Source organism: Aulostomus chinensis, chromosome 6 (assembly GCF_037954235.1).
Source record: "Aulostomus chinensis isolate RoL2024-O1b breed Wild chromosome 6, RoL_Achi_v1.0, whole genome shotgun sequence".
NCBI classification, from domain to species: Eukaryota; Metazoa; Chordata; class Actinopteri; order Syngnathiformes; family Aulostomidae; genus Aulostomus; species Aulostomus chinensis.
Window position 1 is genome coordinate 29,873,205 of NC_141325.1, and position 25,922 is coordinate 29,899,126.

A 25,922-nucleotide genomic window follows, 5' to 3' on the forward strand; every position below is an offset into this window, starting at 1 on the left:
TGAAACGACTCCTCATTTTGACAGGAAGCTCTCACACCTCCTGAAAAGCGCTTCCACCCTGCAGCAGCTCGGCCATCACCAGAAACCCCTGCTGTCGCACACACACAGATAACGCCTCGCAGAGCTGCTGCACTCCATCACAATAACTGCGACTGCTTTTCAAATATGCACTCAGTCAAACTTGATTAACCCCCCCTCTGGGGAGATTTTTACAGCCTTGTGCCAACCGCCTGGTAAAAGATTGGGCTCATTTTGCGAACGAATGCAACGGTGTCAGAGACGGCGGGAGAGGACGGGCCAGAAGAAGCAGCCGATGGAGAAATCTCTGCCAATTTACTATCGCCTTCAACAGGTCATGAGTCGAGGTGAGGCTGCATGGATGCGTGTCTCATAAAGCAGCCGTTGTGCAGTTGGATGAACCTATCAGGAGACTTGAGCTGCAGCCCAGTTGCTTTACTTATAATTCCGATGAAATGAAAGGTCATATTCCATCAACGGCTTCAGTCAAAAGGCCTGGCTGAAGCAGGAGGGAGACCGTGCAGCTGAGGAGGTACGTGGATGCGTGAAGTCTCAGGCGGCAGGTCAGGGCTGCGACCTCCCTCCTCCTCACCTCTCCCTTCTGGAAACATGCTCATAACAAGCAGAAATACAGATTCACAGGCGCTCAAAGATCTTCTTTGTGGTTAAATCAGCTTTCAGGTGCTTGAATACCAGGTGAAATCAATGGGAAATGCATCAGTTCCAACCACACGACAGTCACACGGACCAGGAGACTATCAAAGTTGGTGACTGAAAAAAATCTTCTCATCAACAGGTTTTACAGCTAAATGGAAGGATCAGAGGCCAATCAGTGCCGCAGCCCCGTGGGAGCTGCTCAAACATGTCGCCGACACATTCCAGATACGTATCGGGAGGACACACATCCGGAGGAAGTGTTTGGCTACGGCCAAAACCGGAAATTTGAGGATGTAAACTTGGATTTAAAATTAACATCCCCTCTAGTGTCCCACATCAGGCTTCAATCTAAGTAAAAATAATGACAATTTAACATTTTTTCAAAATCCAGCAGCTCTTGTTTTAGCCTCCTGATGCTGTAAAGATCCTCATTGAGAGGCTAACCGTGGGCCGTTAGCCAGGAGAAGCGTCCTCGGCCAGACACGAGTCTTTCCTTAGATAATGACAGAGGCAGGAACGCTCCTCTACACAAAGTCCCAGCTCACAATTCAACGCCACCACACATCTGAAATCTGCGGGTCAACCAGAGTCCACAGACGCCATGCCCTCTATCTCACTCCAAAACAAAGACGCAGCTCCCTCTCATCTCACCGTCCCGAGCCAGAAACATCCAGCATGAGTCTGCACAGAGACCGTTTTTCACGGCGTGTCTCATAAAAGCAATAAACTCAAGTGAGAGGGGAAAACAAGCGCCCATATCTCGGCTTTATGCATTCTACCGCCACTGGAAGAGGTAAACAGGGCTAAATTGGATCTGAACAGCATCTGTGTTGGTTTGCTACCGATGACACTGTGTTGCAGTTTAAGTTTTTAATCAGAGATTAATTGACCAAAACCAACAGCTCATTAACCAGAGAAGGGAAACAAGCCTTCCTGATTTCTCCTGAATACTGAGTAGCAGATCAAAACGCTCAAGAAGAAAAGACAAGCGTCTTGTTCAAGTCTGTGTATGTTTTCAGAGCTCCGACCGCCATTCGTTTTTAGGTAGTGTGCAGTCAGAAGATGGTGGCATCAGATATTAGATCTCCCCGCCTCCTGGTTTGCGCAGTTACTCTTTTTTAATTTTTCTTTTTTTTTAAGAAAAGGTGGAGCAGTGGTCCTCATGGTGGCCCCCCATCAAGAAGGTTGTGGGTGGAGCCTCAGCTGCAGCACGGGGTCTTTCTGGGTGAGTCTCCATGTTCTCCCTGTTCCTGCTGGGTTCTCTCTGGTACTCCAGCTTCCTCCACAGTCCAAAGACATCAAGAGGGACCAGGTTAATCCAGACTCTAAATTGACCGTAGGTGTGACTGTGAGAGCCAATGGTTGTCTGTCTCTATGTGTTGGCCCTGCCATGGACTGGTGACCTGTCCAGGGGGAAGGCTGCTGGGATAGGCTCCACCCCCACCACCCTCAACAGGAGAAGAGGGGGAAGATGGATGGATGGATGGATGGAGGGATGGATGGATGGATGGATGTGTGGATAGATGGATGGATGGATGGATGGATAGGTGGATGGATGGATGGAGGGATGGCTGGATGGATGGATGGATGTGTGGATAGATGGATGGATGGATGGAGGGATGGCTGGATGGATGGATGGATGTGTGGATAGATGGATGGATGGATGGAGGGATGGCTGGATGGATGGATGGATGTGTGGATAGATGGATGGATGGATGGATGGATAGGTGGATGGATGGATGGATGGATGGAGGGATGGCTGGATGGATGTGTGGATAGATGGATGGATGGATGGATGGATGGATGGATGGGTGGCTGGATGGATGGATGGATGGGTGGATGGATGGATAGATGGAGGGATGGCTGGATGGATGGATGGATGTGTGGATAGATGGATGGATGGATGGAGGGATGGCTGGATGGATGGATGGATGTGTGGATAGATGGATGGATGGATGGATGGATGAAAGGATGGAGGGATGGCTGGATGGATGTGTGGATAGATGGATAGATGGAGGGATGGCTGGATGGATGGATGGATGTGTGGATAGATGGATGGATGGATGGAGGGATGGCTGGATGGATGTAAAAACTTTTTTACAAATCTGAGGTTGTTTTGCCTGTCATTCTGTTTCCATTCCTGGCTAAATTTGGAAAATGACAAACCTGTCCAACAGCTAATCAGAAAGTTAGGTACTTGTCACCATGGTGACCCATAAAATGAAGAAACTTGCTTTTTCCATGCATATTCATTCTGACCTCCATGTCTGACAGAAACGATAAAATAGAAGGAAGAGCCAAATTTAGCAGAGCGTCGGGACACTGAATATCAAGGGTGAGTTGTGTTGATTGCATCCATCTGCAGCCAGTCAGAGCAAGAATGACAACAAATGAATAAGAAAAAGCAAAGAGTGACGCTAGTCGATCACTAGCAGCTGTGTTGATGGGTTGTCATAGAGACGACAAATACCACAAGCAGCACTGTATTAGGGCGCTTTCTCTCCTCTGCCTGTGAGCCAGAAAAAATGTTATGTGGACACAGGCCGAACTGAACATCTACTTTGTGTGTGTGTGTGTGTGTGTGTGTGTGTGAGTGAGTGAGTGAGTGAGAGGGTGAACTAGTTTTATTCTTAGCGTACCAGCAGAAGCTATTGTGTCAGTGTTGCTGACTGTCTCAGACAAATGGGAAATCTTCTGCGGTATTCCACAGGGTTCCATTCTTGGTCCTTTATTGTTCAGTCCCAACGTGCTGCTGCTTTGAAAAATGATCGGTGTTCACGGAGTTAATTTTCACTTGACGCTGAGAACACTCAGCTGTGTTTTCCTGCAGCACCAAGTGATAAATTGTCCGTCTACCATGAAACAGTGGATGAGTAGAGTGAGAGAATTTTTCTTAAATGGAGATAAGACAGAACTTCTCATAGTTGCTACTGGCGCATGACAGCCATGATCTGAAGTAGACCGGGAGGCCTGGCGGTACGGACTGAGACTGTAGTAAACAACCTGGGTGTCATTATTGACTCTGAGTTGGGTTTTAAATCAAATATCAACAGCGTTACAGAGGCTGGCTTGTTTCATCTGAGAAACACTGGCAGGGTTTGATCTTACATCTCGCTGGACGATGCCAAAAGTTGATGCAGGCATTCTTCTTTTCACATGGGGATTATTGTACTGAACTTCTTACCGGTCCATCCAAAGAAGGCATCGGCAGGCTGCAACTTGTGCAGCCAGAGTCTGAACGCCAGGATGAGAGATCGTATGACTCCAGTTTTAGCATCTCGGCATCGGCTTCCTGTAGCATTGAGGATTGATTTTAAAAATGTTTTACTAGTTTTTAAAGCTCTTCACTGACTGCTTATCTGAGTGTGTTCCGACCAGCTTCCTCAGGTCCTCTGGTGCCGGCCTGCTTAAGGTACCAGAAACGCATTACGGAAAAAAAAAAGGTGAAGCAGCATTTTGTTTTTATGCACCGATGGCCTGGAACAGAGAAGCAACCTGGTAGATAAGAAGCAGCTCCACACTTATTACTCTGCCTTTGCTTTTATCTAATTATTTTATTGCTTTTCCTGCCTTTTATTGTTTTTATCATTGTTGTTTAACATCCTTTTGGATTTCTTCAATTTATTTTTAAACTTCTGGTTCGTCTTGTTTCTAAGGAGTTATGGTATCTTTGTGTTTTACGGTGAGGTCATCTTTTATTGGTAGGTTTTAATGTTCTGTCTTAACGTGTAAATTGTGTCCTGTTTTGTGTGACTCTTCTTTTTTAAAACTATTGCATGTAAAGCACTTTGAGCTGCATTCTCTGGATGAAAGGCGCTATTTCAGAAATATGGTTTTATTATCATTGTATTTTCGGTTGTGTTTAGGGTTCGTTGTGATGCTTAAGCTTAGGGTAATGAACTGGGGATCGCATTATGTCAATGTCCTCACAAAGACAGAAGTACAGGTGTGCGTGCATGCGTGTGTGTGCGCGTGTGTTAATGTGTGTGCATGCGTGTGTGTGTGCGTGTGTGTGCGTGGGTGAGCAGGAATCCTTTATGCTCACTCTCAAAGCTGCGAGCTGATCATGAATATTTAAAAGCAGGCAGATATGTGAAATACAGTTTTGCTATCATGCTTTTTCTTCATGCTCAATTTGAGCAACGGTATGAAAATAAATACGAGTCTTTGAAGCGGAGGCTCATTCACTATGAAGTGTGGATTTCATCCCAAACATTTGTTGGATGAATTAAAAATATCAGGAAAAGTGCATTTGGAATGATCAGGCGAGCGCTGGGGAGAGTATATATTATAAATGCAGAGTAAAGCCTTTTGGCTGGATCCAAACTGAAGAGGCACCAGCTGCGCTGCTGCAAGGGAAGGATGGGCCAGAGGACGGATGGGGGAGGGTGCATTGTGGTTTGGCGGGTGGGTAGCATTTGAATCTCCCTGACTGATAGAGTCATTCTGGAGCTTTGAAGAGCTCGCAGAGGTGTCGGGAATGAAAGGGCATCTCCCTTTCTTCCACTCAAGTCTTAGTACTCCTCAAATTTTACTTGTGTCATACACTATTCATGCTCTGGGTCTGTGTTGTGTTGCTCTGCAGGTGGTTGGGAGGAAGAGGAGGATGCAGATGAAATATGGATAATCTCCTCTCAGTGTCTGGCCTCACTTTACTGGCACGGCTGCTTTTTAGCGTAGTTCCCCTCCCTCTCAACCAGCCAGCTGCAGGCCTAGCATCTGGCTGCGAACCCCCCTGTCCAGCCGTTAATCAACCAAACACACACACACACACACACACACACACACACACACACACACACACACACACACACACACATCTCTATCTAGCTCCCTCCAGGATGAAACACCTCCTGCAGCAGCGGCGAATGCGTCTCTGCTTTCATTGCAACAGAAAATGCTGACTTCAGAGGATTCAGCTACCGGCCGGCAAACGGGTTCTTGACCCAAACCTGCCGTTGGCTGGTGGAGGGACGGCGGCAGCAGCCCACTGTCCTCTGGAGAGAGACACCAGCTCACACCAATCCATCCAACCAGAGCCACTCCTGATCCGGGACCAGTTACCCAGAATCTCTTTCACTCTGCAGACGTACATCAGAGGATAAACTGCTTTCCGTTTCCCAGAGTTGATCTGTGCTAACAAAAGTCCACGAACCACAGTTGTTGCTGGAATCTGGAAACCAACCCAGCCAGTCACTTCGCCTTCTACGGGCCAGAAACAGCCGCCAATGCTGACAGACGGGACGTCAGCTGGAGGTCATCAAGGCTGTTTCTGGGCCGTTTCCTCTCGCCAGTCGTACTTCATTACCACGAGTCGCTGCAGGAGGCCAAAGGGTGCAGACAACGCCTCCATGTTGGGAGCACAGACTTAATACTGTGTCAGCGCTCAACGTGTACACTGCCCACGGGGAGACTTACACAAACTCTACCATAACATGGAGTTGGTAATGAAAGCTTTAAACTGTTGCTACTTTTCCTGGGGACCCCCCAGTGGAACCTCCAGAGGTTCTTAAGGGATCCCCAGAGTCCACTTTGCAGCAGATACACAGCCAGTATTTCAGCCCAGGGGAATGTGGGGAATCTAATAGTAATTAAGCAAAGAACAACAGCCATCATCACACACTTGAGTGAGTGGAGCTCCAGGCTCGTCTGCAACCTGAAGACGCTGCTGGAGCCGCTGTGATTATCAGGGACACAGAGGAAGACTGTGTTTCTGTATCTCTCACACAGACGACGGCCAACCGCCTGATTACCCACAATTCTGATGGCATGCAGCCACTACAAATCAGTTTAGCCCCCTCTCCCTCCCTTAACTGAATAAAATATGGGTACTTCCCCGGGTCAATGAGGAAGGCTGATGAGCAAAGCCGATGAAACCTGATACCAGGGTACAGTACTCAGTACACAGTAGAAAGTGAGTTTTAAGTACTTTTGTTGTTGTATGGGTACTTTCAAGTTCAAATCATCGACTAAACTCTACCTAAATGGCAGAGCTGACCTCTGGAGTGCATCAACGGCCACATGTGGTGTGAAACTGCAGTATGAAGTCAACAAGGGCGGAAGGATTCACAGCAGAGGACGCACAGACAACGTTGTGAACCCTGGACACGCGTTCGTCCAGTAACGGTGAAGTGGACGACTGCTGGGATCCCGGTGAACCGTGTGGGAGCTGAGCGGAGACAGAAAGGAAACATGGGTGCTGGCCTCTTCCTGTCGTCTGTCCACTGTGAAATAAACCCAACCCTGGTAGGAGAAACTCCCGGAGGAGGCAGACTGCTCCAACTGAGCCGCTCCAGGACAGTTCTGATAATCGTGAGTGATTTGTTTGACGGCCCAGAAGACGTTAGAGCGAGGCGGCCAACGTGTTAGCGCGTTTAAGGCAGGATCCCGATCTTATCGCCTCTCTTTTTCCATTACTTGCCACCACTTTGTTGTATACTTGCAATTAACTTTCACACAGGTTTGTGTTTCATGGTGACCTGGGGAGAGGGACGCAGTGGCCAGCCTGAAGAAAGCAGTAGGGAAGAGTTTCAGGATGAACTCACCAACAAATGTTCAGAAGTGTCCACATGCGCATCGCTTACTGGTCCACAGTGGCTTCAGCTGCGTGAGACGCTTCGGAAGACAAAGTGTCCACGGCCTTTATAAGACATGCAAGAACCTCCGAGTCTACGAGCAGAGAGCACGAACAAATCATGTGACGTAGGTGAGAAAGAAATGTTGGGTTTGTTTCCTGTAGGAGCACAGAACTGCAACCCCCCCCCCCCCCCCCCCATGAGGGATACGATACATTTAGGCTAAAATTCACACACGGAACATGGACCCACTGGGACACAACCACTCCATCCTCCTCATACTTCCATCGTAGCCAGAGAGACTGTGTGTGATTACCTCTGCACCAGCTGGCTTTTGTGTGTGTTAATGTGTGTGTGTGTGTGTGTGTGTGTGTGTGTTTGTGTGTGTGTGTGTGTGTGTGTGTGTGTGTGTGTGTGTGTGTGTGTGTGTGTGTGTGTGTGAATGTCTAAAGTGAGCAGGGGCCCACCCAGAGCGAGCAGGGTCCACTCAGAAGGGAGCGGGCCTCTGTCTTTAGGCTTAAAATAGAGTGGAGGGTGTGTGATGGTTTCAGCCAGAGCAAATCTGTGGAGCATTTTAGTCAGGGGTGTGTGTGTGTGTGTGTGTGTGTGTGTGTGTGTGTGTGTGTGTGTGTGTGTGTGTGTGTGCGCGCGCGCAACAGTCAACAACTCTCACTGCTGTGCAATCACTTTGCAGAGTGCATGAAGAACACAAAAATAACTTGGTACAATGTAGGCTCTGGATCCAGACACATGTACCGGCTATATCAAGACAGTCCTCTACAATTACAGCACAACAGCCTGGAGAACGTTCTCAGGCTACATTTACATCACTAGGAACTCAAAATCTCCACGAAATCTTGAATTTGTGTGTTAGAGCTCATGAGACAGATTTCCCAGGAGGCTTTACTGCTCAACACTCCTCCTACTGCTGTGTAAAACTGTTCAATATCATAACTTTTAGGTTCATGGTTATCACAACCAGAAAATGTTTAAAAATGTAGCACTCACTCCCTGAGACCAGCGAGGCACAGCCCTCATATCACAGGCTGACCGGCTTATATCTCAGCACTGACGAACACACTAATGTTATCTTAGATACACAAGATATTTCTGTCAGCTGAGCATCACTACCCACACACACACACACACACACACACACACACCCCTGACACAGGACTTTTGTTTGCAAGTATAAAAAAATTACCGGACACTGACAGCCTTTTCTGATAATCCTCCATGAGACAGAGCGGTGAGAAGGCAGCTTTGGCTCAAGAAAAGCAGGCACACAATCACAAGCAAATCTTTCTCTGGGAAAACGAAATATAACCACAGGGCTTTTTGTCAGCTTTACACTGACAGAAAAGAAGCAGATATGCAGGTTTCTCAAAAGGTCCTAGTCAGCTTTTCACACAGGATTGCAGAGATTACAAAAGCACAGCGTAGGAACTGCCTTGGAAGGCTGGAGCCACACCAACAAGATGAACCGTCACACACGCCCACATCCGGCGCCTTTGTGCCCTCCGCTTTGTCCACCGTCTCTAAGACTCGGCAGGACTGTGAACGTCGCAGACCACATTCCTCCGAGGAAACACCAAGACTCATCGACGTATTGAGTCGACGATCGTTCATCGGTACATGACGCGCATGGACAACTGAAGGCCCTGACCTTCCGGAACAAATCTGTAAGCTACATACAGACATCTGAGAGGTTGGAGACCTCAGAGGAACAGCGATTTCATGCCTGGAACATTCTGGGTACAAGCAAAATCAGTTTACAGAGAAATGTCAAAAACTGGAATTAAATCAGTTTCACTAGCTGCTCATAACAATCATGTTCCCAACAGCTCAAATCCATAACTTTGTCCTTTTTTTCTGCAATTTAAATGACACAAAAACATTCTGTTTAATTTCACTCTGGAGCCGGTCAAAGATGAAGGCTCAGATCGGTTCTGCTCAGGAGCTAAATTCTGACCATCCATGAGGGGGTAAGACACGTCCAGAGAAAAGCCAGGAGGAGGGCTGTGGTGTTTGGTTTGAAAACCTAAAGGCTCTGGACTCGCTGCCCTCCAGGGCCACGCCAGGACGCAGTCATGTTGTGGCGTGGACACTGTCACTATTCAAGCCAAACTCCATCTGACATCCTGCTGCAGCAGGCACACAAAACATGCAGAGGTGTAATCTGCAGTTTGAACACCAGCCTGAGAGTCCAGTCAAGCACAAACAAGACATCACACTGGCGCTTAGAGTTGATTTCTTCAAGTCTCCCACCTCTAAATCCAAGATCGTCACGTTTGAAAAGTGTTTTTGTAGTATTTGTGTTCACTGGTTCGTTCCCTCTCCAGCCTGCATGGCTACCGTCATGTGGGTGGTTCCTGCTTCTCTGGAACATGGGGGGGTGGTAGCCCCTCAGGGACTCCCAGCGTCTCCCAACCAGAGACGAGCTGGGGACCGTTTCCTGGGAGCATCTGCACCGGCTGAGGACTCACTGAGACACACAGAGCTGCAATTTCAGTGAATAAATAAGATGTAACAATAGTTTACGTCTAATTCAGGACTCTGGAGGCACCCTCATTTCATTAGGCCAAAAACTCTGTCTGAGACAGAGAGAGGAAGCAGAGCCATTAGCCTCGTGTGCCCGAGTGCTCAGACAGATAGCAGCCAGGCACCATCCAGTAACTGAATCAACACTCAATCTTATTTCGGATCGCTGCGAGCATCCAGGTTGTGCTCTTTCTTCAATCGCAGCAGATTTTTATCGAAGCACTAAACTGCCGTGAACAGATCTAGTGCTCGCTGGAATGCCCCAGTCGTGGTGAATATTTCATATGAAGCCTATTGTTGTCGGCCACACTGGGGCCCCAGAAAAATGGCTCAACGAGGGAGAAAACACTGGAGTGGATTCCACAGACCAAAGCCCATTAGTCCGCTGGCCTCAGGAAGGAGCAGGGCAATATCTCACAATGATGAAAACAACTTTTTCACTGGTGCAGTGAAGAGAGACCGAAGGAGGATGATATCTGAGGGCTTCGGCTAAACCTGCAGAATGCATTAAAGAGGGAACAGCGTGTTCCAGATTATGATTCAATAAGGAAGAGTATCTAGGAACCGTACGTGTCGCCACCGCTAATGTAGCCCCCCCCCCCCCCCCACAGCAGCCTTCCACCTTCCTGTCTGAGGCAGGTTTGATGCCCTCAGAGCAACAATATCTGACATCAGAGGGGACTGACAAGCTGCCAATCACCAAATACACCAGTTTTTTAAGGCAAAACCTTTGTGTTTGTCTGGAGTCTCGTGTGAGTGTGTGTGTGTGTGTGTGTGTGTGTGTGTGTGTGTGTGTGTGTAGGCGCGTGTGTGCAGATGTTACTCATGGGACTCTGATGTGACGACAGCGGGGGAATCGAAAACATGGCAATGATAGATTCGGCGAAGCGTGACTGATGCACTGCCACCAACTCTTGCTGCTTTCACTCAAACTGCTGCTGTTATACACAAATTCCCACCTTAACAGTGTGACAAATTAATTACTGCTTTAATCGTCTAAAGAAGCAGTTGAATGTTTCTCTCCCAGCTACCGCTGCCATTTCTGGGCTCCCGTAGTCTCACGATTTTTCCAAAAACAACACAAAAATTTACAAAGGGCGCCCTCTCGTGGTCAACATAAACACTAACAACGTACAACCTAAGAAACATCCCGACGTGAGTAACTGGGACAACATAACATCCTCATTCCTCTCAGCCTTTGTTTTTCATCTTTGTGTTCCATATTGATGATGAAATATGAAACCACTTGTTCACTTTTCTATGTCAATTTGTGTTGCTTGTTTTAAAACAACACTCTGAACGTGAGCACAAGCGGCGAACGCTGCTCTTCAACCGATGCCACAACAACTGCGTCTGCTCAGCAGAGGAATCACTTCATCAGGGAGAAACCACACGAGTGCTCACAGCGCTGTCCTGTCTCAGTCCACCTCGGATGAAAGTCAAAGGGATTATCGCCACGTTTGTCACATTTCTGAACATTTGCTGGCTACTGAACTCAATACAAAAAGTACCACGGCTGACAGCAGATAAAACTTGACACTGATGTAAAACTTTGTGATGCATCCCAGTGTGAAGCTGCATCAAAGACAAGTGTCCCACAACAGAAAACGCAGACTGGGTAGATTTCCAATGTGCGTGTGTGTTTCAAAAGGCAACGTGCTGCTACAGGGCTGCTGCAAACCGCACCAGCAGAGACGCCACGTGCTGCTGAATGCTGTTTTCTGCTGAAAAACAAGGGCTCCAAATTCCTGACATGTTGTGGAGATTAGCGAAAAATTCTGCTGAATTCTGAACCCCATATGGCGACAAGGTGCTCACATTTCTACATTTAGGAGGCTCTCCTTGCCAGGAGTTCCAGTACTTGTTCGACAAGCCAAAGCCAAGATGAAGCAACAGAGGGGAGCAGACGAGGGCTCGCAGTGAGAGCTGGAATAATGCTCCTTTTAATTGGAATGTTCCCCCTCTCAGCAGCTGATTCAACAGCAGCCCCCTGGACTATAAAATAGGGGGGGGGGGGGGGGGGGCCCATCATGTGGATCATCATTCATTTGAAGTATTAGGCTACTGCAGTTCCAGTTTCCCGAAATCGCCCTCATGAACTTTTGGTACAGCCCATAATGACTCAGCTCTTGGACGCTCTCAATGAAAACACAGTGGCATTCTAGAATCAGTCCACAATGAATGAGCAATCAGCTCCTATTATGCAAATCCCTGGAGTTTTCCAGGAAAGACCCACCCCAACTGCAATCTACACAGCACCTCTTACCTGCCTGAGTGCTCAGCAATGTCAAAGAGGATTAGTGGTGCGTACCGAGCTACCTGACTGGAGTATAGAAGCACCGGCAATGGCATCAAGCAAACAAACCCCCCACTGACGCATCTACAGAGCAACATCAAAACAGATTCTCTGCACATCCAGCTTGAATTAACTTGTCAGCGCCTGATAAATGAATATGTGCGACTGTCTGAGTGCATGGCTGTCATATTTCATCACACACAGTTGTTTCACAAGACCAGCCAGGCGACACTTGTAAAAACAGACCCAGCAGACGTTAACATAAAACACCATCTCAGCTGGATTCCGCTGAAACATCAGACGGCCTGAAAGAAGCATGAAAGAGATACCGTTCCTTCAAGCCACGGCCTCCAGAGTGGCGTCCCCAGACCAAAGCGGTTTGTCGCGTCATCAAGCTGCCCTGCTTGCTCACGCTGGGATGTTAGAGACAACACAGCGCTGACTGATTGGGACTCTGCAGCCCCATTAGTGAGGCACGTTCCAGGGGCATTCAACAATTAAGGCCACTCTGCCTGCCAGCCAGGACTGAAAGATCCACCAGAGACCAAGTCCTCATCACGTGAAGTGGCCAAGCTGAAACACAGAGCCAAGGGACGCAACTTCCCATAGTAGTGCAGCACTTTTACTACTGCTACAAAATACAACACCTGACACGCAACTGATAAAAAACACTGAGAACGCACAAAATCTGAAACCACCTGATTGTTGCGTCCTGACGTGGGACCCTGGGATGTCCCAGTTAGGAACCATTCTTTGCTGTAGAAATCAAGATATGGCAAAAAAATACCAAAGGTCAAAAGGTCACCCGAGTAAAAGCCTTTTGGGGCCTGTTGTTCAGCAATACCATGGGTTGGGCCTGAAAGCTGGCATCCCACCAGCGCCATTTTCAAGCCACTGACCCCCCCCCCCCCCCCCCCCCCCCAGGAAGTCGGCTCAAACAAAATTCAAGGAGCTTGAAATAAATGAATAAATTTAAATGTGCAGATGGCACAGCAGCCCGCGCTTCTTCTGGCGACTCGTTTTAGAGCAGCAAAGAAGAACTGATTGGTACTAAACAGCCTGACGGCACGATGTCATGTCAACGTGTCAACATTTTTCGGTATCACAGCTGGAGTTTGGGGGGCAACTGTCAAAGTAGATATCAAGATAAAACTGCATGGCTTCCCTCTCCTGATGGATTTGCTCCAGGCCACACAGCAGTACTGCCCAACAAGAATCTGGATATGGAGGGAAGACGTCAGAAAACGATCAGGTGGTGAGGAGAGACGAGCGACTACCTGCACAAACGCCAATGCAGCACTGTGCAGGTGTCCTATACGGCGTCCGCGTGGTCGCGTCCGCAGGGGAACGAGTTGTGCAGTGAAGTCCGGGTGTGGCGGATTTCTCCTCGCTACGCTTCTCTTCCTCCCTCACTCCTCTGAGGGTGAGCAGAGGCTCTAGATCGAAGTTGACCCACTTCAGAACCTCACTGCACAATTCGGCTGTCCTGCCACTTGCAAAGTCCAAAAACAAATTATCACGCACAGGAATTCATAGACAGAAGCGTCTGAAAAATTCACTTGACATCCAGGAGAAGCTCAAGCGCAAACTGTGCCTGTGGAGTGAACATTCCAGAGAGAACTCCTCCAGCTCCTACCTGGGGAGGTGACTGAGGCGAGGAGGCAGTGTGTCTTCCTCTGCATCGGACAGAACACACCTCTGCTCCCTCAATCCACAAACAGGCCAGGTCAAATATTGTAAGCCCGCTTTTGGAATGGCGGAACAATCCACTGAGCGTTCCGGTGATGTGAACTGGCACCAGATAACCACAGTTTGGAAATCCAAACACTCGGAGAAGAAAAATTCAAATGAGTGAGGCTGTGCAAGAAGAGATGCAAGAGCCTTCAGTCGAGAGGGGGAGTTAATTAGGTTTGTTGGAGTGAAGACGGGAGGCTTGTTTGACACGGAAACTGGAGTACAACGCAGCAGTGGCGGCGGCAGCTCGAGGAGCTCCAGGGTTGAAGGGCTGGTGACACCATGCCAGTCGTGCAGCCTGCGAGCCTCAGATTGTACGGACAGGGCTTGTAATTTCAGACGGGTCTCTGTGCACGTGCCCGCTGTGATTTCCACACCACAATGTGGCCGGGGACACAATAGCTCTCCCTTTGAAGGCTGTCCCGCAGACTTAGTATCCAACTCTCAAACTGCGCCGCGATGAATATATTTGAGAGAAATCAGTTGGATTTATTCTGCATTCTGTAGAGAATGAAGGCAATTTGTCACAACACTTACTGACACTCGCATATTCACATTTGTAAATCTGCAGCACTACAACAAAGTACAGCACAAATTAATTACAGACGGAGAGAAACCAGTGAGATTCATTAGGATTCAGTCATCACTCATGTAAACAACAGGGGAGTGATGCATGCACGCTGTGGGTGGAGGGTGAGCGAGGGCGGAGGTTTTGCAGATGGAACCACTGAGGTCAGTGTCACACCTGCGTCACTTGACACAATATTGGGTTTTACAGGATTTTGCATTTAATTTTGCAGGGAATGATATTCAAGCCACACAAGATACACAAATTTGTGCTTTTTGTTGATTTTCAGATGTGGCAGCGATCTGGACTGTAGCGGATTATAAACAGGGTTTCCATGAATGTAATGAAGTACATGTATTTGTCAAGTATGTAATTCACTTCCTCAACAACCACTTATATTTATTAGTTTTCTATCTCTCTGTAGCGCTGCAGTTTTGAAAAAGAAAACATCCAATTGCAATTACTCTCAATTTGTAACTCAATTTGGGATTTGTGAGGCTCTGAATCAAACACAGACGTTTCTGGAGTCTGTAGAAGAAGACGCGGATGCAGACAGATCTTAAAATGGTACTGTGACACACGATGGACCTGCTCTCACACACTGTCTCTTCGTCTGAAGATTCATTCAATTATGATTCATTTTCCTGCTGTACGTCCATGTGCATGCACGTTTCCTCTACTTTATTTCCACATACTGTCTCTGGACACAGGGCCCAGCAGTCACCGGTGCGCTCCCCAGGCCTGTCAGGCCTCTGTTGTGGTGTTAGCAACATGATCGTGCACAGGGCTCTTTTCTCCCGGTGTGTGTCAGGATATGCTAATGCCCATTAGCTAATGCCCAGTTTATTCCCAGCTGAACCCAGAACTCGACTCTGTCTGCTCTTCCTCGCTCAGTTTTCCCTGTAGACGGTGAAGTGGTTTCTAGGTATGTTAGCCGTAGCAGGCGCAGTTCACTTCCATCAGCCCTGCAGGACCATAATGAGGCCTTGTTAAAGTCACAACATGAGTGGCGTGAGAACATGAGGGATCAAGGAGGGAGAGTTCGCAGCCTGGTCTCCCATGACTTCTGGCTGGACAGTAAGTGATGCTTACGCACGGCACAAGGAGGGCATTGATTCCTGTCCTGCTGACCGGTTAAAGACACTAATTAGCGGCAGTGTTTCAGGGGCAGTAGCGTGAGGGACGGGGGGATAAGCGACGAACGGTAAACAGACGAGCCGGCTAACAGTGGAGGAGACCGAGGAATGAGTGCTCCCATCTGATTTGTGCAGTCTGGAATGCAGCTGACCCCCCAAAACACTCCCTGTGTTCCTTTGTGGCCTGAACAACAGAGGCTGCAGCAGGCCACTCCTTTTACCCGGAACTCGCTTAAGACCCCCACTGCCCCCACCCCACCCAGAGCTGGATTCAGGAGGGACAGAGCACGGAAAGGCGAAGAGTGGGTTTTATTGGATTAAGCCTCTCTTAACTGTACGAGAGCACGATGGAAAGAATTTGGGAACTCGAGGAGGTCTGAGTCAACAGGCCTTGTTTGCTTAACTTTTAGAACTTTATGGGTTTTAGTGCACTCTTTACCACACATCCTAAATCTGAATTATTAGAGGAAAAATAACGCCATAGTACAGCTGCTGGCCCACCAGGGAGTTAAAACGAGACCCTCCACGAATCCCTCCTCCGGCTCGGTAACCAATAGTAACTAAGAATAGCTGTAGGGAAACCAATACCTCTGAGAGTGTGATGAAGACAGAGGTCTGCGTTCAGAGGCGATGCATCAATGTTCAAAGTTTAAAGCATTTCTTCTAAAGTCCACAAGCTCACAGACACCAACATTAAGAGCTTGATTTATGTATCGTTGTCCAGCACTATGAGACAAATAATCATGGAACCAGGTGGTGCAGTCGCTCGTGTGTCCTGCTGCACAGGCTGCTAACGTGCGCGCTGAACTCTTCCCGTTGACTTTAAGGAGTTTTAGCATTTAGCAACAATTCTCTTGAATTTTACTCATGCAGGTTTTAGCTCCAGGGTCACACCTGTCGCTGTCACTTGGTGTGTTGCTAATGTGCCAAACCTGGTGTACTCTCTTCCTCTCCAAGCAACTATTAACAAATCATTTAAACTGCTAAATCATTTACAAATTAAAGTTTATGGCAGAGTAAAATCCCTGTGTTTGTCTTGACTTCCCTCCAACAGCATGGGATTGAGTTACAACAGGAGGAAAGAACTTCCCGTTGCGTTTGATGTCTCCTGGCCTCCGATTGTATCTTGACTCAACCTTTTCTGCCCAACATCTAGTTGCCCCCCCCAGCCTCTTCAGAAAGAGAACACACAGCTACAAAGTCCCGTTACCAAACTAAAAGCCTGCTTGGCTCCAGCTACAGGAACCTGGCAGCTCTAAAAGCCTGGACCAGCGTTAAGTACAGCACCTTCCACGGCCGGCTGGCACCTGGCCCTCCTCCGCACACCCACCCTGCGCCGCGCTCCTCTTCACAGCCTATTACACATTCCAAACTAATTAAATGTAAAGGGGGTGTGATGGGGCGAGGTGGTATTTTCCTGATGCCCCAGCAGTCATCGCTGGCCACGTACGCCGGAGAGGTTCGTTAGACAGCTCAATCGAGCTTTGTGGAATGTGTGAGGAGGCGCATCCCTCCATTGTTCCCCAGCAGCTCCTGTGGGAATGGGATATCAAGAGAAGATGAGGAGGTGAGCAACATTGCTGTGCCATCACCTATAATGGCAAATGACAGCCCCCCAGCGTCTGAATGCCTCCATTGTAGAAACCACTGAACTGTACAAACTGTTGTCTGTGTGGAGAATCGGCGGCACAAAGAATGCCAGGAACTCATTCATCTTTCCCATTTTAGGGGGTTGTGTTCCTGGTTTGGCTGAACTCTTGCCACTGGTTAGCATAATGTTTGTGCGCGGCAGCTCCAGTGGAGGCGGCGTGTAGCGGGGGCTGCCGTGGCCTCAAGGCCGGTCAACTTACAGTGGTTTGGACTTTCCCTTTCACTCTCCCTCTCCTGCTCTCTTCTATTTTTCTGCCTGGACTTTAGCCATCAGCAATAACAGCCACTATTGTGTGCTGCAAGGTCCGGAATAGCATCCTAATGAAGCGACGGACCTCATCAATGTGGTTCAACCGCCGGCGGGTCAGCAACCGCCGGTCCTCACTTCAAAGTCCCACAGGCTTTGTGACTGAGCTCTTAATAAGCAATAAATGGACCTCCAACAGTCAGAAGCTGAAGGTCTGCTGAGCCACTAGGAGGCTTCTGCTAGTCTTCATAGTAACGAGTTATGTGACTATGTATGTGCGGCAGGAACAAAGAGTCAGCTGTTAACTGGGGGTGGACCGTTCGTCTTCACTCAGTGACATCAGAAAAAGGAAAACCCTGAATTTTATTCTAAGTCAGAGAAGTTTGCCCAAGAAGTTAATTTAGCATTCAGTTCAGTACAAGCCTGCTGAAAAAGGCAGGACACCAAATAAATGCAGGTTTTAGGAGTTAATTTATTCCCGTGTTTATTTCTTCATATTTTCAGGATGTTCAAGGTTTACATGATTAATTGTGAATAAAGAAACTTTACACAGCACACGTGTTCATCTAAATACGGCCGTGAAACAGTTCCTGCAGCTGGGAGGCAGTCGCTATCGGCCTCGTTGACTTGACTATGAATCAATGTCAGCCCTGAAGATCAATACCATTCGATCCTTCCTAACCGAGCATGGCTAAGAGCTAATGAAGCATTAATTAACCGTTATTAACGTACCCTCACTGGTAAGTGTCACCACTGATTCAATGGTTCTGTCCAGAGTGCAAACAGGACTTCTCACTGCCTGCAATCAACACATATAAAGGTGAATATCAGCTATTGATCGTGTCCGGTTGTCGCTCTACTTCATATTGGAGACCTGTTACTTAATTAAAGACGAGCCTCGGCGCGTCCGTCGGGGCTGGAGAACCACAGCTTTGGCAGCACTAATAAGATGTGTTGTGTTAGTGCTACTTCAGGGTCAAACAATAAACTGCATGGAACAAGTTAATTCACTGAATTAATTTCTGCCTATTTTAATTTGAAATTCAGGACTGTTCCTGTACATTTGTGTCAGCACAAAATCCCCGAGCAGCAAATCCTACTTTCCCTGGCTGTAACGAGTGTGTAGTACGTGCTAAATAAAGCAAGGATGCGAGGCCCTCGCAGCGCCACATGTCAGCGTAATCTGAATGGTCAGCCGACACTAATAGAGCTCCACTAAGAGCTGTCAGAGGGAATCATTAATCCCAAAAGGCAGCCGGAGACAGATGGTGCGATGACGGCTGATCGATGCTCTCGCCGGCATCGTGACTGCTTCCAGCGGCTGGCCCAGAGGCAGGAAGTGGGCTAATCCCTCAAAAGAAAGTTCCAGACTAAATACGTGAGAAGAGCCTGTCCTGCATGTCTTGCCCCCCCCCCCCCCCCCAGCCCCCATGGTTACGCCGAACGTACTGCATGGTACAATGTCGACCGTCCCAAAGGAGGTTAAAGGAGAAAGACAGAAGAGAAGGGAGCAGGGAGGCATTTGTTTGGTGGTTTCTGGTTGAGGGAAGCTTTACGAGGACTTTGACCTCCCCCCTCAGGGCCCCTCTCAGAGGTCCCCAGCTGCAGGATAGAGGGGGCGGAGCCTCCATGAACTATACAGAGCAGTCAAAGAAGCCCCAGCTCTATTCAGAAGGCCCCAGAAGCCCACCAGCCTCCTCTTGATCTACTGACGGAGGAGTCGGATGTTCTCCGGCCTGTCAGGAGAACAGTTCCGGTCTACCATTGTTTTCCTGCACCTGAGAGCTCTGTGCTGCAGACGCTGCAGAGCTGAGTACATGTGACTGTCCCCCCACTATTTTCTACAGTTGCTAGAACTCTGTGCTGATACTCGATACCACGGCTCTAACACCAGTACAAGTACTGGAACTTAAAGAGGATTTTTACTTGTCACTGTGTTTTTTTACCTCCATCATCCAACTTGGTGGTTTGACATCTGAAACCCTTCGGTTAGCCAAAGCGCTTGCATGTGATGTCAGACATTTTTGCTCCAGCCATTGCTTCGCTGAGGTCACATGATCAGGGTCACCAGCGCTACAGTTGTAAACCATCATGGCGGCTGCATTGGCAGATCCGGTTTCAAAGGAGGTCCAGTGTAAACAGAGCCAGGATTTCAAAGTGTTAAGTTGCCAACCACAGTTTGAATGGCGTCCCACAGTAGCTCGAGCACGCCATGCTACATTTGGTACTTCGATTAGAGTATTTCATGGTAACAGAAAAGTACTTTCCCTGGTTAGGAGTGACTTTCATGATGCAGTAACTCAGGTACTTCTGGAGAGCAGTTACAAGTAACAACACCTTGTTACAAATGTACTGTAACTTGCCCAACACTGCTGATCTCTCTCTCAAACACACACACACACACACACACACACACACACACACACACACACACACACACAAGCTCCTGGGCTGCTGAGAAAGGAGGTCTTCACTCCCTCTGCGATGGGCTATTGTGTAATGATCCAACTGTAACAGTTATATAATCACACCGCCATTAGAATATGAAATTATCATGTAAATATTGTCACTACAATAACTGCAGCCTGGCTTTGGCTCCGAGCTCCGTTGTAGCTAATGAGTTTTACTTCCTTCGCTCGCTACCGCAGACTGATGCAGCCTCTCCTGCTTTCTTTGAGGCAACTCGCGTCCTTATCTCCCCGATCGAGGGCTTTTGTTGCTGGCTTCCAGCAGCACAGATAGGAAGGTGTTTATTGGACACACTCAGGGAAACTGTGAATCTCACTGTCCGCAGCCTGCAGACAAACACCGAGTAAATAAACCACCAAGTCAATTGATGTTCCTGTGTAGCCTCCAGTGTGTGTGTGTGTGTGTGTGTGTGTGTGTGTGTGTGTGTGCATCCGTGAGTGGGCTGACACCTAAACTCTGGAAGACTCACCAAATGTGATGGAAGGAAAAGCACAAAGATGCGTTGACCGGACAAGACGCCATGAGCAGCTGATTGACGGCTGTGGCGGTTGTTGTCCAACTGGATGAATGATGTCAGAGAGAAGCCCCGCCCTGTCGAGCTGAACAGGTGATTAAAATCCAGAGAGGCTCCTCCCCTCAGGCGCTCCGATTGGTTCCATCAACGTGATGATGAAAGCGTTGGCGCATCATGGCGGTCAGACAGAGTGAGCGAGGGCGAGGGTCCCACTGCCAGCCAGCTTTGACAACATACGGTGTTTACTGCTACTGTAATATTCCAGCAGTGACATCACACATTTGGACATCTTTCTGTAGTTTTACACCACCTGCTGTCTTTCTTCCTGCTTTTTGAGGCTGCAGGAAGGTCATGTAATCTGTGAAGGCTTCCCTCGCTGTTCCAATACCAACTTAATTATTGTACCCACATTACTGGTGATTAGTTATCAAGGATGTCAACTATTCAAGGTTTTGAGACGTTTGGTTTGAAGTCTTTTGTGTACATCAACATGGCGGAGCCGGGACGGTAAACTTCTCCTGACTCCAATACATTTCTTCAAACTATTATTGCATTGTTTTATTTTAGATCATCAGTCACACATGGAGATGGAAACTGTTCCTGCAGAAACCTGCATATACTTTATATATGCAGTATACGTGTGCAGTAACTGGTGGATGTAATATCACAGAGTACAACAAACCTCAAAGTTCTTAACAGCCATAAAACCGGTTTTGGCCCAAAAAAAAGCAAAACAAATTATGGTGCATCCCAGGTTTTGAGGTACAAACAGACGTGATGTTGTTGACAGAAAACAAGAGTTCCATGTGTAAAATAGCTTTTTGTTTGCCAGGATCGTGTACTACTTCTACGACTACTACTATTATTACCACTACTGTACTACTACTAATAAATTAAGCCTCCAAAAGCAGCAAACAAAGGGAGTGAGGAGCCGCTGTTACCAGGTTACCACTGACTCATCTGGGTGGTTAGCATGTAAGTTCATGTTCCTGAGACCAGGAACAGGCGTGCTGGGATGTGTGTGTGTGTGTGTGTGTGTGTGGGGGGGGGGGGGGTGTAACATGTCACGTTGTGGTTCATGCCAGAGCAGCTATGGGAATGGTATGGCAGCAATGGCCAGTATGGAGCGGCTGTGTGATGGGAGGGCCATCTGGCAGCACCACCACCACCTTATGATCACAACAGCTCCTCTCACCTTCCAAACACAGACCCCCCCACACCCACCCCCCGCCCCACCTCCACCATCCCCCCCGGTAAGTGCCCCTTCCTCTCATGCACTCTCCTCAGCTATTAAGGATTCATATTGTATGTTTCCGGTCACTGCCGTTACTCTCATATGACCCCCCCCCCACCACCACACACACACACACACACACACACACACACACACACACACTCCTCATGCTCTACATATCCTCAAGTATTGATCGGCTGACGGTCGCTGGGGGCCTAAAGAGCACCGTCCAGGCATCAGGCGTTTGAGAGTCTATAATTTCGTTTTTCTGAAGCATGGGGGGGGGGGGGGGGGGGCACCTGAAGACCAGACCTGCTTCAGCCTGGGCCATCGATGAGAGGGGTTGGTATTCAGGAGGCTCCTTCTTGCTGGGGAGAAAAAGGCGAGTCGGTTTTCAGGATCGGCCTTGGCAGGATGGCGGCTGCTGGATTATTCATGATGTTTGCCTTCCTCCTTCGCGACAAATCTGTCTGTCTATTTTTCATGAAGAGGCGATGCTGCAGCCTCTGCCAGTGAGTTCTGAGTGGGTGAGAGCCGAACCCTGCCGGGCCAGAGTCTGGAGGACAGCTGATGTGGCACTGTGGCGGCGGCGCCGGGCCACTGAAGCCTGCCTCAGCACCGTCAGCAGCGCCCTCGTGCCCCCTTCACTGTCGACACTCCAGCAGAGGTTTCAGCCGCCACACGCTCAGAGGATCATCACGCCAGATCATCACACCGCACCACGTCAGCAAGAGTCCGTTTAACGTGTTCGTTATGTGAAATTTTACTTTGAAAGTCACACTAACACACCGGGACACACGTGCAGAGAGACCAGGAGACAAACTAGATGCTGACTCAGCATAACTTCAGAAACTATAACAGGCCGCCAAGCTGCTCGTCTGAAGCCTCTTTGAGTTGTGACCCTGACCGGCGCTCGCTGTTGCCATGGCGCCATGACTTTAGCTCCACTACAAACATGGCGTCAGTGACGTCTTTCAAAGCAACCTGACGGACATGGAAAGAGCACAGAAAAACTTGACTCAAATACCCGCCCCCCCGTTTCTGTAAACGTCATGAAGGCGCATCGACATGGGGGTGGACCTGTGCTGTGCTAACGTCGCTAAGCTGAGTGAGCAAACTCCAAGTGTTGGGTGAGTAAATTCAACCTCTAAGTCTTTGTACGATGTCGTCATGATGTCAGGTCATGAGTTACCGCTGACAAACTTAAAAGTATTTGATGAGTTTATTCCTGCTCGTTCCCCAATGAATGCACCCCCCATCTCGTCACATGGTTTGTTACGTTTGTGTGAACATCCTGTGTGACTGCACTTTTTCATCATGGATTCGGGGGGCGGGTCAAGGGGCGACGCCTACGATTTGAGACAGAAATGAAATCACGAAACCAACGAGGCTTTGTGCGCCTTTAAGTACAAATAAAATTACCAGTCAAAAAGGTTAGTCAAGTAAAAGTAGAATGTCAAAGTAAAAGTAACTTAGTTACTTCTTACAACATGGGGGGGGGGGGGGGGGGCTCTCCTGTGTAGTGTGACAGCTGAAATGAAGATGGCCAATAAAATCCTCCTTCACTCACCTCCACACGCGTGTGCAGGGTTGACGTGGAGCTGTGAGCTCTCTCTCTCTCTCTCTCTCTCTCTCTGGAAGAAAACTGCTGACACTGCAGAATATCGCTGCTGCCTACACCTGAAGCTGAAGCGGCCCCTTGAACACGGCGGCCCAGGGCTTCACGTCAGCTCCTCCCAGTTTGAGCTGGTCTGCACCACCGTCCGTCTCTGTCTCTCTGGAGACAGAGCTCCAGGTTGTCCTCCTACCCATCATGCACTGCAGGAGTCTCCACGCTGTCACTTTACGATTTTTATCTGGCCTACATTTCTCTTTACTCAGTAACCAATGAGAACGCAGCGAAGGACAATAGCTCGGAAATCAAAACCACAAATTTTAAAGACTATTTCTAAAAGTACAAGTACACAAAAAACTCCTCAATGACAGTAATGCTGGTAAATGTAATGAGTTCGTTCCCACCCACACAACTTGACATCTCAAGTCCTCAGGACACTCTGATTACTACACACAAGTACTATGGAGGTGCTTCTTATTTGTACTATGTAATTTTACTGCAACACCTTTCCGGTGGCACTCGTGCAGTATTCTGTGGACTGAAGTACTTCAGCCGAGCTGCCGTCAGCGCGAGGGGGAGTCGATGACGACTCTCATTATTCTGCAGCTGAACGTCCGCGCGGCTCCAGCGGAACGAGACGCCGCTGGCTAACTTGATGGGTTTGTGATGCAAATGGTGAAGAGGAAGAAAAGTCTTTCAGCAGCCAGGTTGAAGAGGGTGTACCGGCACCTGCCGGCACCTGCCGGCACCTGCCGCTCTGGTCATGGCTGTCAGGAGCCTGAAGAGCTGCTGGTTCAGTCCTCAGGGCCTCTAATCCTCCTGGAGGTCAAGAGGGAAGCCCTGATGCTCCTGCAGGTCGGCGCTGGCGTGGAACCCTCCACCATGTAACTGCAGTCCATTTACCAATCGACCAGTCCCTCCCCCCTCCCACTGGGACTTGGATGACCTCACTGAGCCTCCTCGCGCTGCTACAGTGACCTGCTGGTCCAACACGGATGCTTGTAAGAGTAAGTAAGGCACGCTGGCGTCCAGCAGGTGCTCCCGAGCTGAGGAATGTCCAGCTGGGTTGAAAAGGCCACGCCACAAAGCCGGCCGGGCCCGAGGTATGCCGACCATCCCGGCCCCAAGGGGGTCATGGCCAGGGGGGTCATCCTGCACCTCCCTGAGCCATTTTGGGATAAACGTGAGGAGGACGTGGACTCAGGCTGTCAGCGTCTCCTTCACATGAATCCAGACCAGGGTTCCGCCTGGTTTGGATCCATCGTCTCACACCTGAAACTCAACAGGACGGAGGGATGGCGAGAGCAGAGGAGCGAGAGAGCAGAGGCAGCAGCGGGTGGCGTGGGTCCACCGGTGCCGTGTTATTATCGCAGCAATGTGGAGAGCTGGCAGAATGTTTGAGTGTGCCAGACAGAGGTTTGCTGACTCCTCCCCTCCCGCCCCAGCGGAGGCGAAGCGCTGATGAGAAGTTGACCTTATTTCATCCTCCACTTTCTCACTTTTCTTTTATTATTTTTTTAATTCTTTATTTTTGGACGTCTGTCTTCGTTTTGGTGTTGATGCTGAGTGCTGCCAAGCTTGGCGGGGAAAAGAGTGTTGTGATGGTGTAGGCAGGCTGTGGACGCACTTCAAACACACTCGCAGTAATGTATGCACATCATGGCCTGCACACACACGCACACACACACGCACGCGCGCACACGCACGCGCACACACAGTAACACTAAGCGCTACAGAAGCACATTCCTGCAGTATCTGTGCAAGTCAAAGACAAAAAGCCTTTAATGCCAACGCGTCTCTCACACAATCAGCAGCTCGGCCGCGGCTATAAATCCCGGCCGGGCTTCATTCACAGCCTCCCGGCCGCTGATCGGGGGCAAACTTTCAGGAGTTCCCCACTCAGCCACGGCCACACACTCCTGCTGACACGGCCGAGCGCATCCGTGGGTCCGGCAGCGGCACCCACACTTCTGTCTCCAAGTGTCTTTACCGCGTCTGCTGACACGCACACATCATCCTGAAGGACATGCACGCATCTCTGCTCCCATGTGTTCACCACACACACACACACACACACACACACACACACACACACACACACACACACACACACACACACACACACGCACGACGAAGAGTGATGTAACACATCAGGCAACAAAACCCCCAGAATGAAGGTCTGGGAGGCAGGAGGAGGAGAGGAGCCCGCGAGGAGCCCGGCACCCACACTAACCTGTTTCACTTCAGCAGGCATGGTCCGAGATCCCTCCCTTCCGTCCCGGGGAAATGAAAAACCTCTCTGGCAAATGTGGCGACTATTTCCTGCTCTCGGGAAAACTTCTCCTCTCCCTCCTCTTCTCCGTGTCCTCGCGTTATCCTCGTCTATCTACGCGGAGTTTTCCCTCTGAGGGCGCAGAGGCAGCGGCTCAGACGCAGGCAGCCATCCTCTAGCAGCCGCGGCAAGCTGCGCGCACGCAGCGGAGCACACACAGGAAGTCTAGTCAGGGGCTTTTCAGAGTAAAAGCGCGTAGAAATGAAAACTGGCAGGGAGATTGGAAACTCAGCAGAGCATCAAATATTACAACTAGAAAAATGATGTACTGATTTCAAGTTTTCTTAAAAAGTTTAGCTAAGCAACATGAAGACAGAAGAAAACTGACTGATAACT

The 25,922-nt window shown here is 49.0% G+C and overlaps 1 protein-coding gene across 8 annotated transcripts in view; it reads right to left on the minus strand.

The window, feature by feature from the left end:
• Window positions 1-25,922, minus strand: part of arvcfb (ARVCF delta catenin family member b) — a 208,675-nt gene that overhangs the window by 86,254 nt on the left and 96,499 nt on the right. The window contains exon 1 of one of the 8 annotated variants that reach the window (XM_086207469.1): window positions 25,488-25,725. The exons of the other annotated variants lie outside the window; for them this stretch is intronic. Within the exon in view, the coding sequence (XP_086063595.1) occupies window positions 25,488-25,508 (21 nt within the window). The 5' untranslated portion in view covers window positions 25,509-25,725. Of the gene's footprint in view, window positions 1-25,487; window positions 25,726-25,922 lie in introns of those variants that run through there. 8 annotated transcript variants of the gene reach the window in all.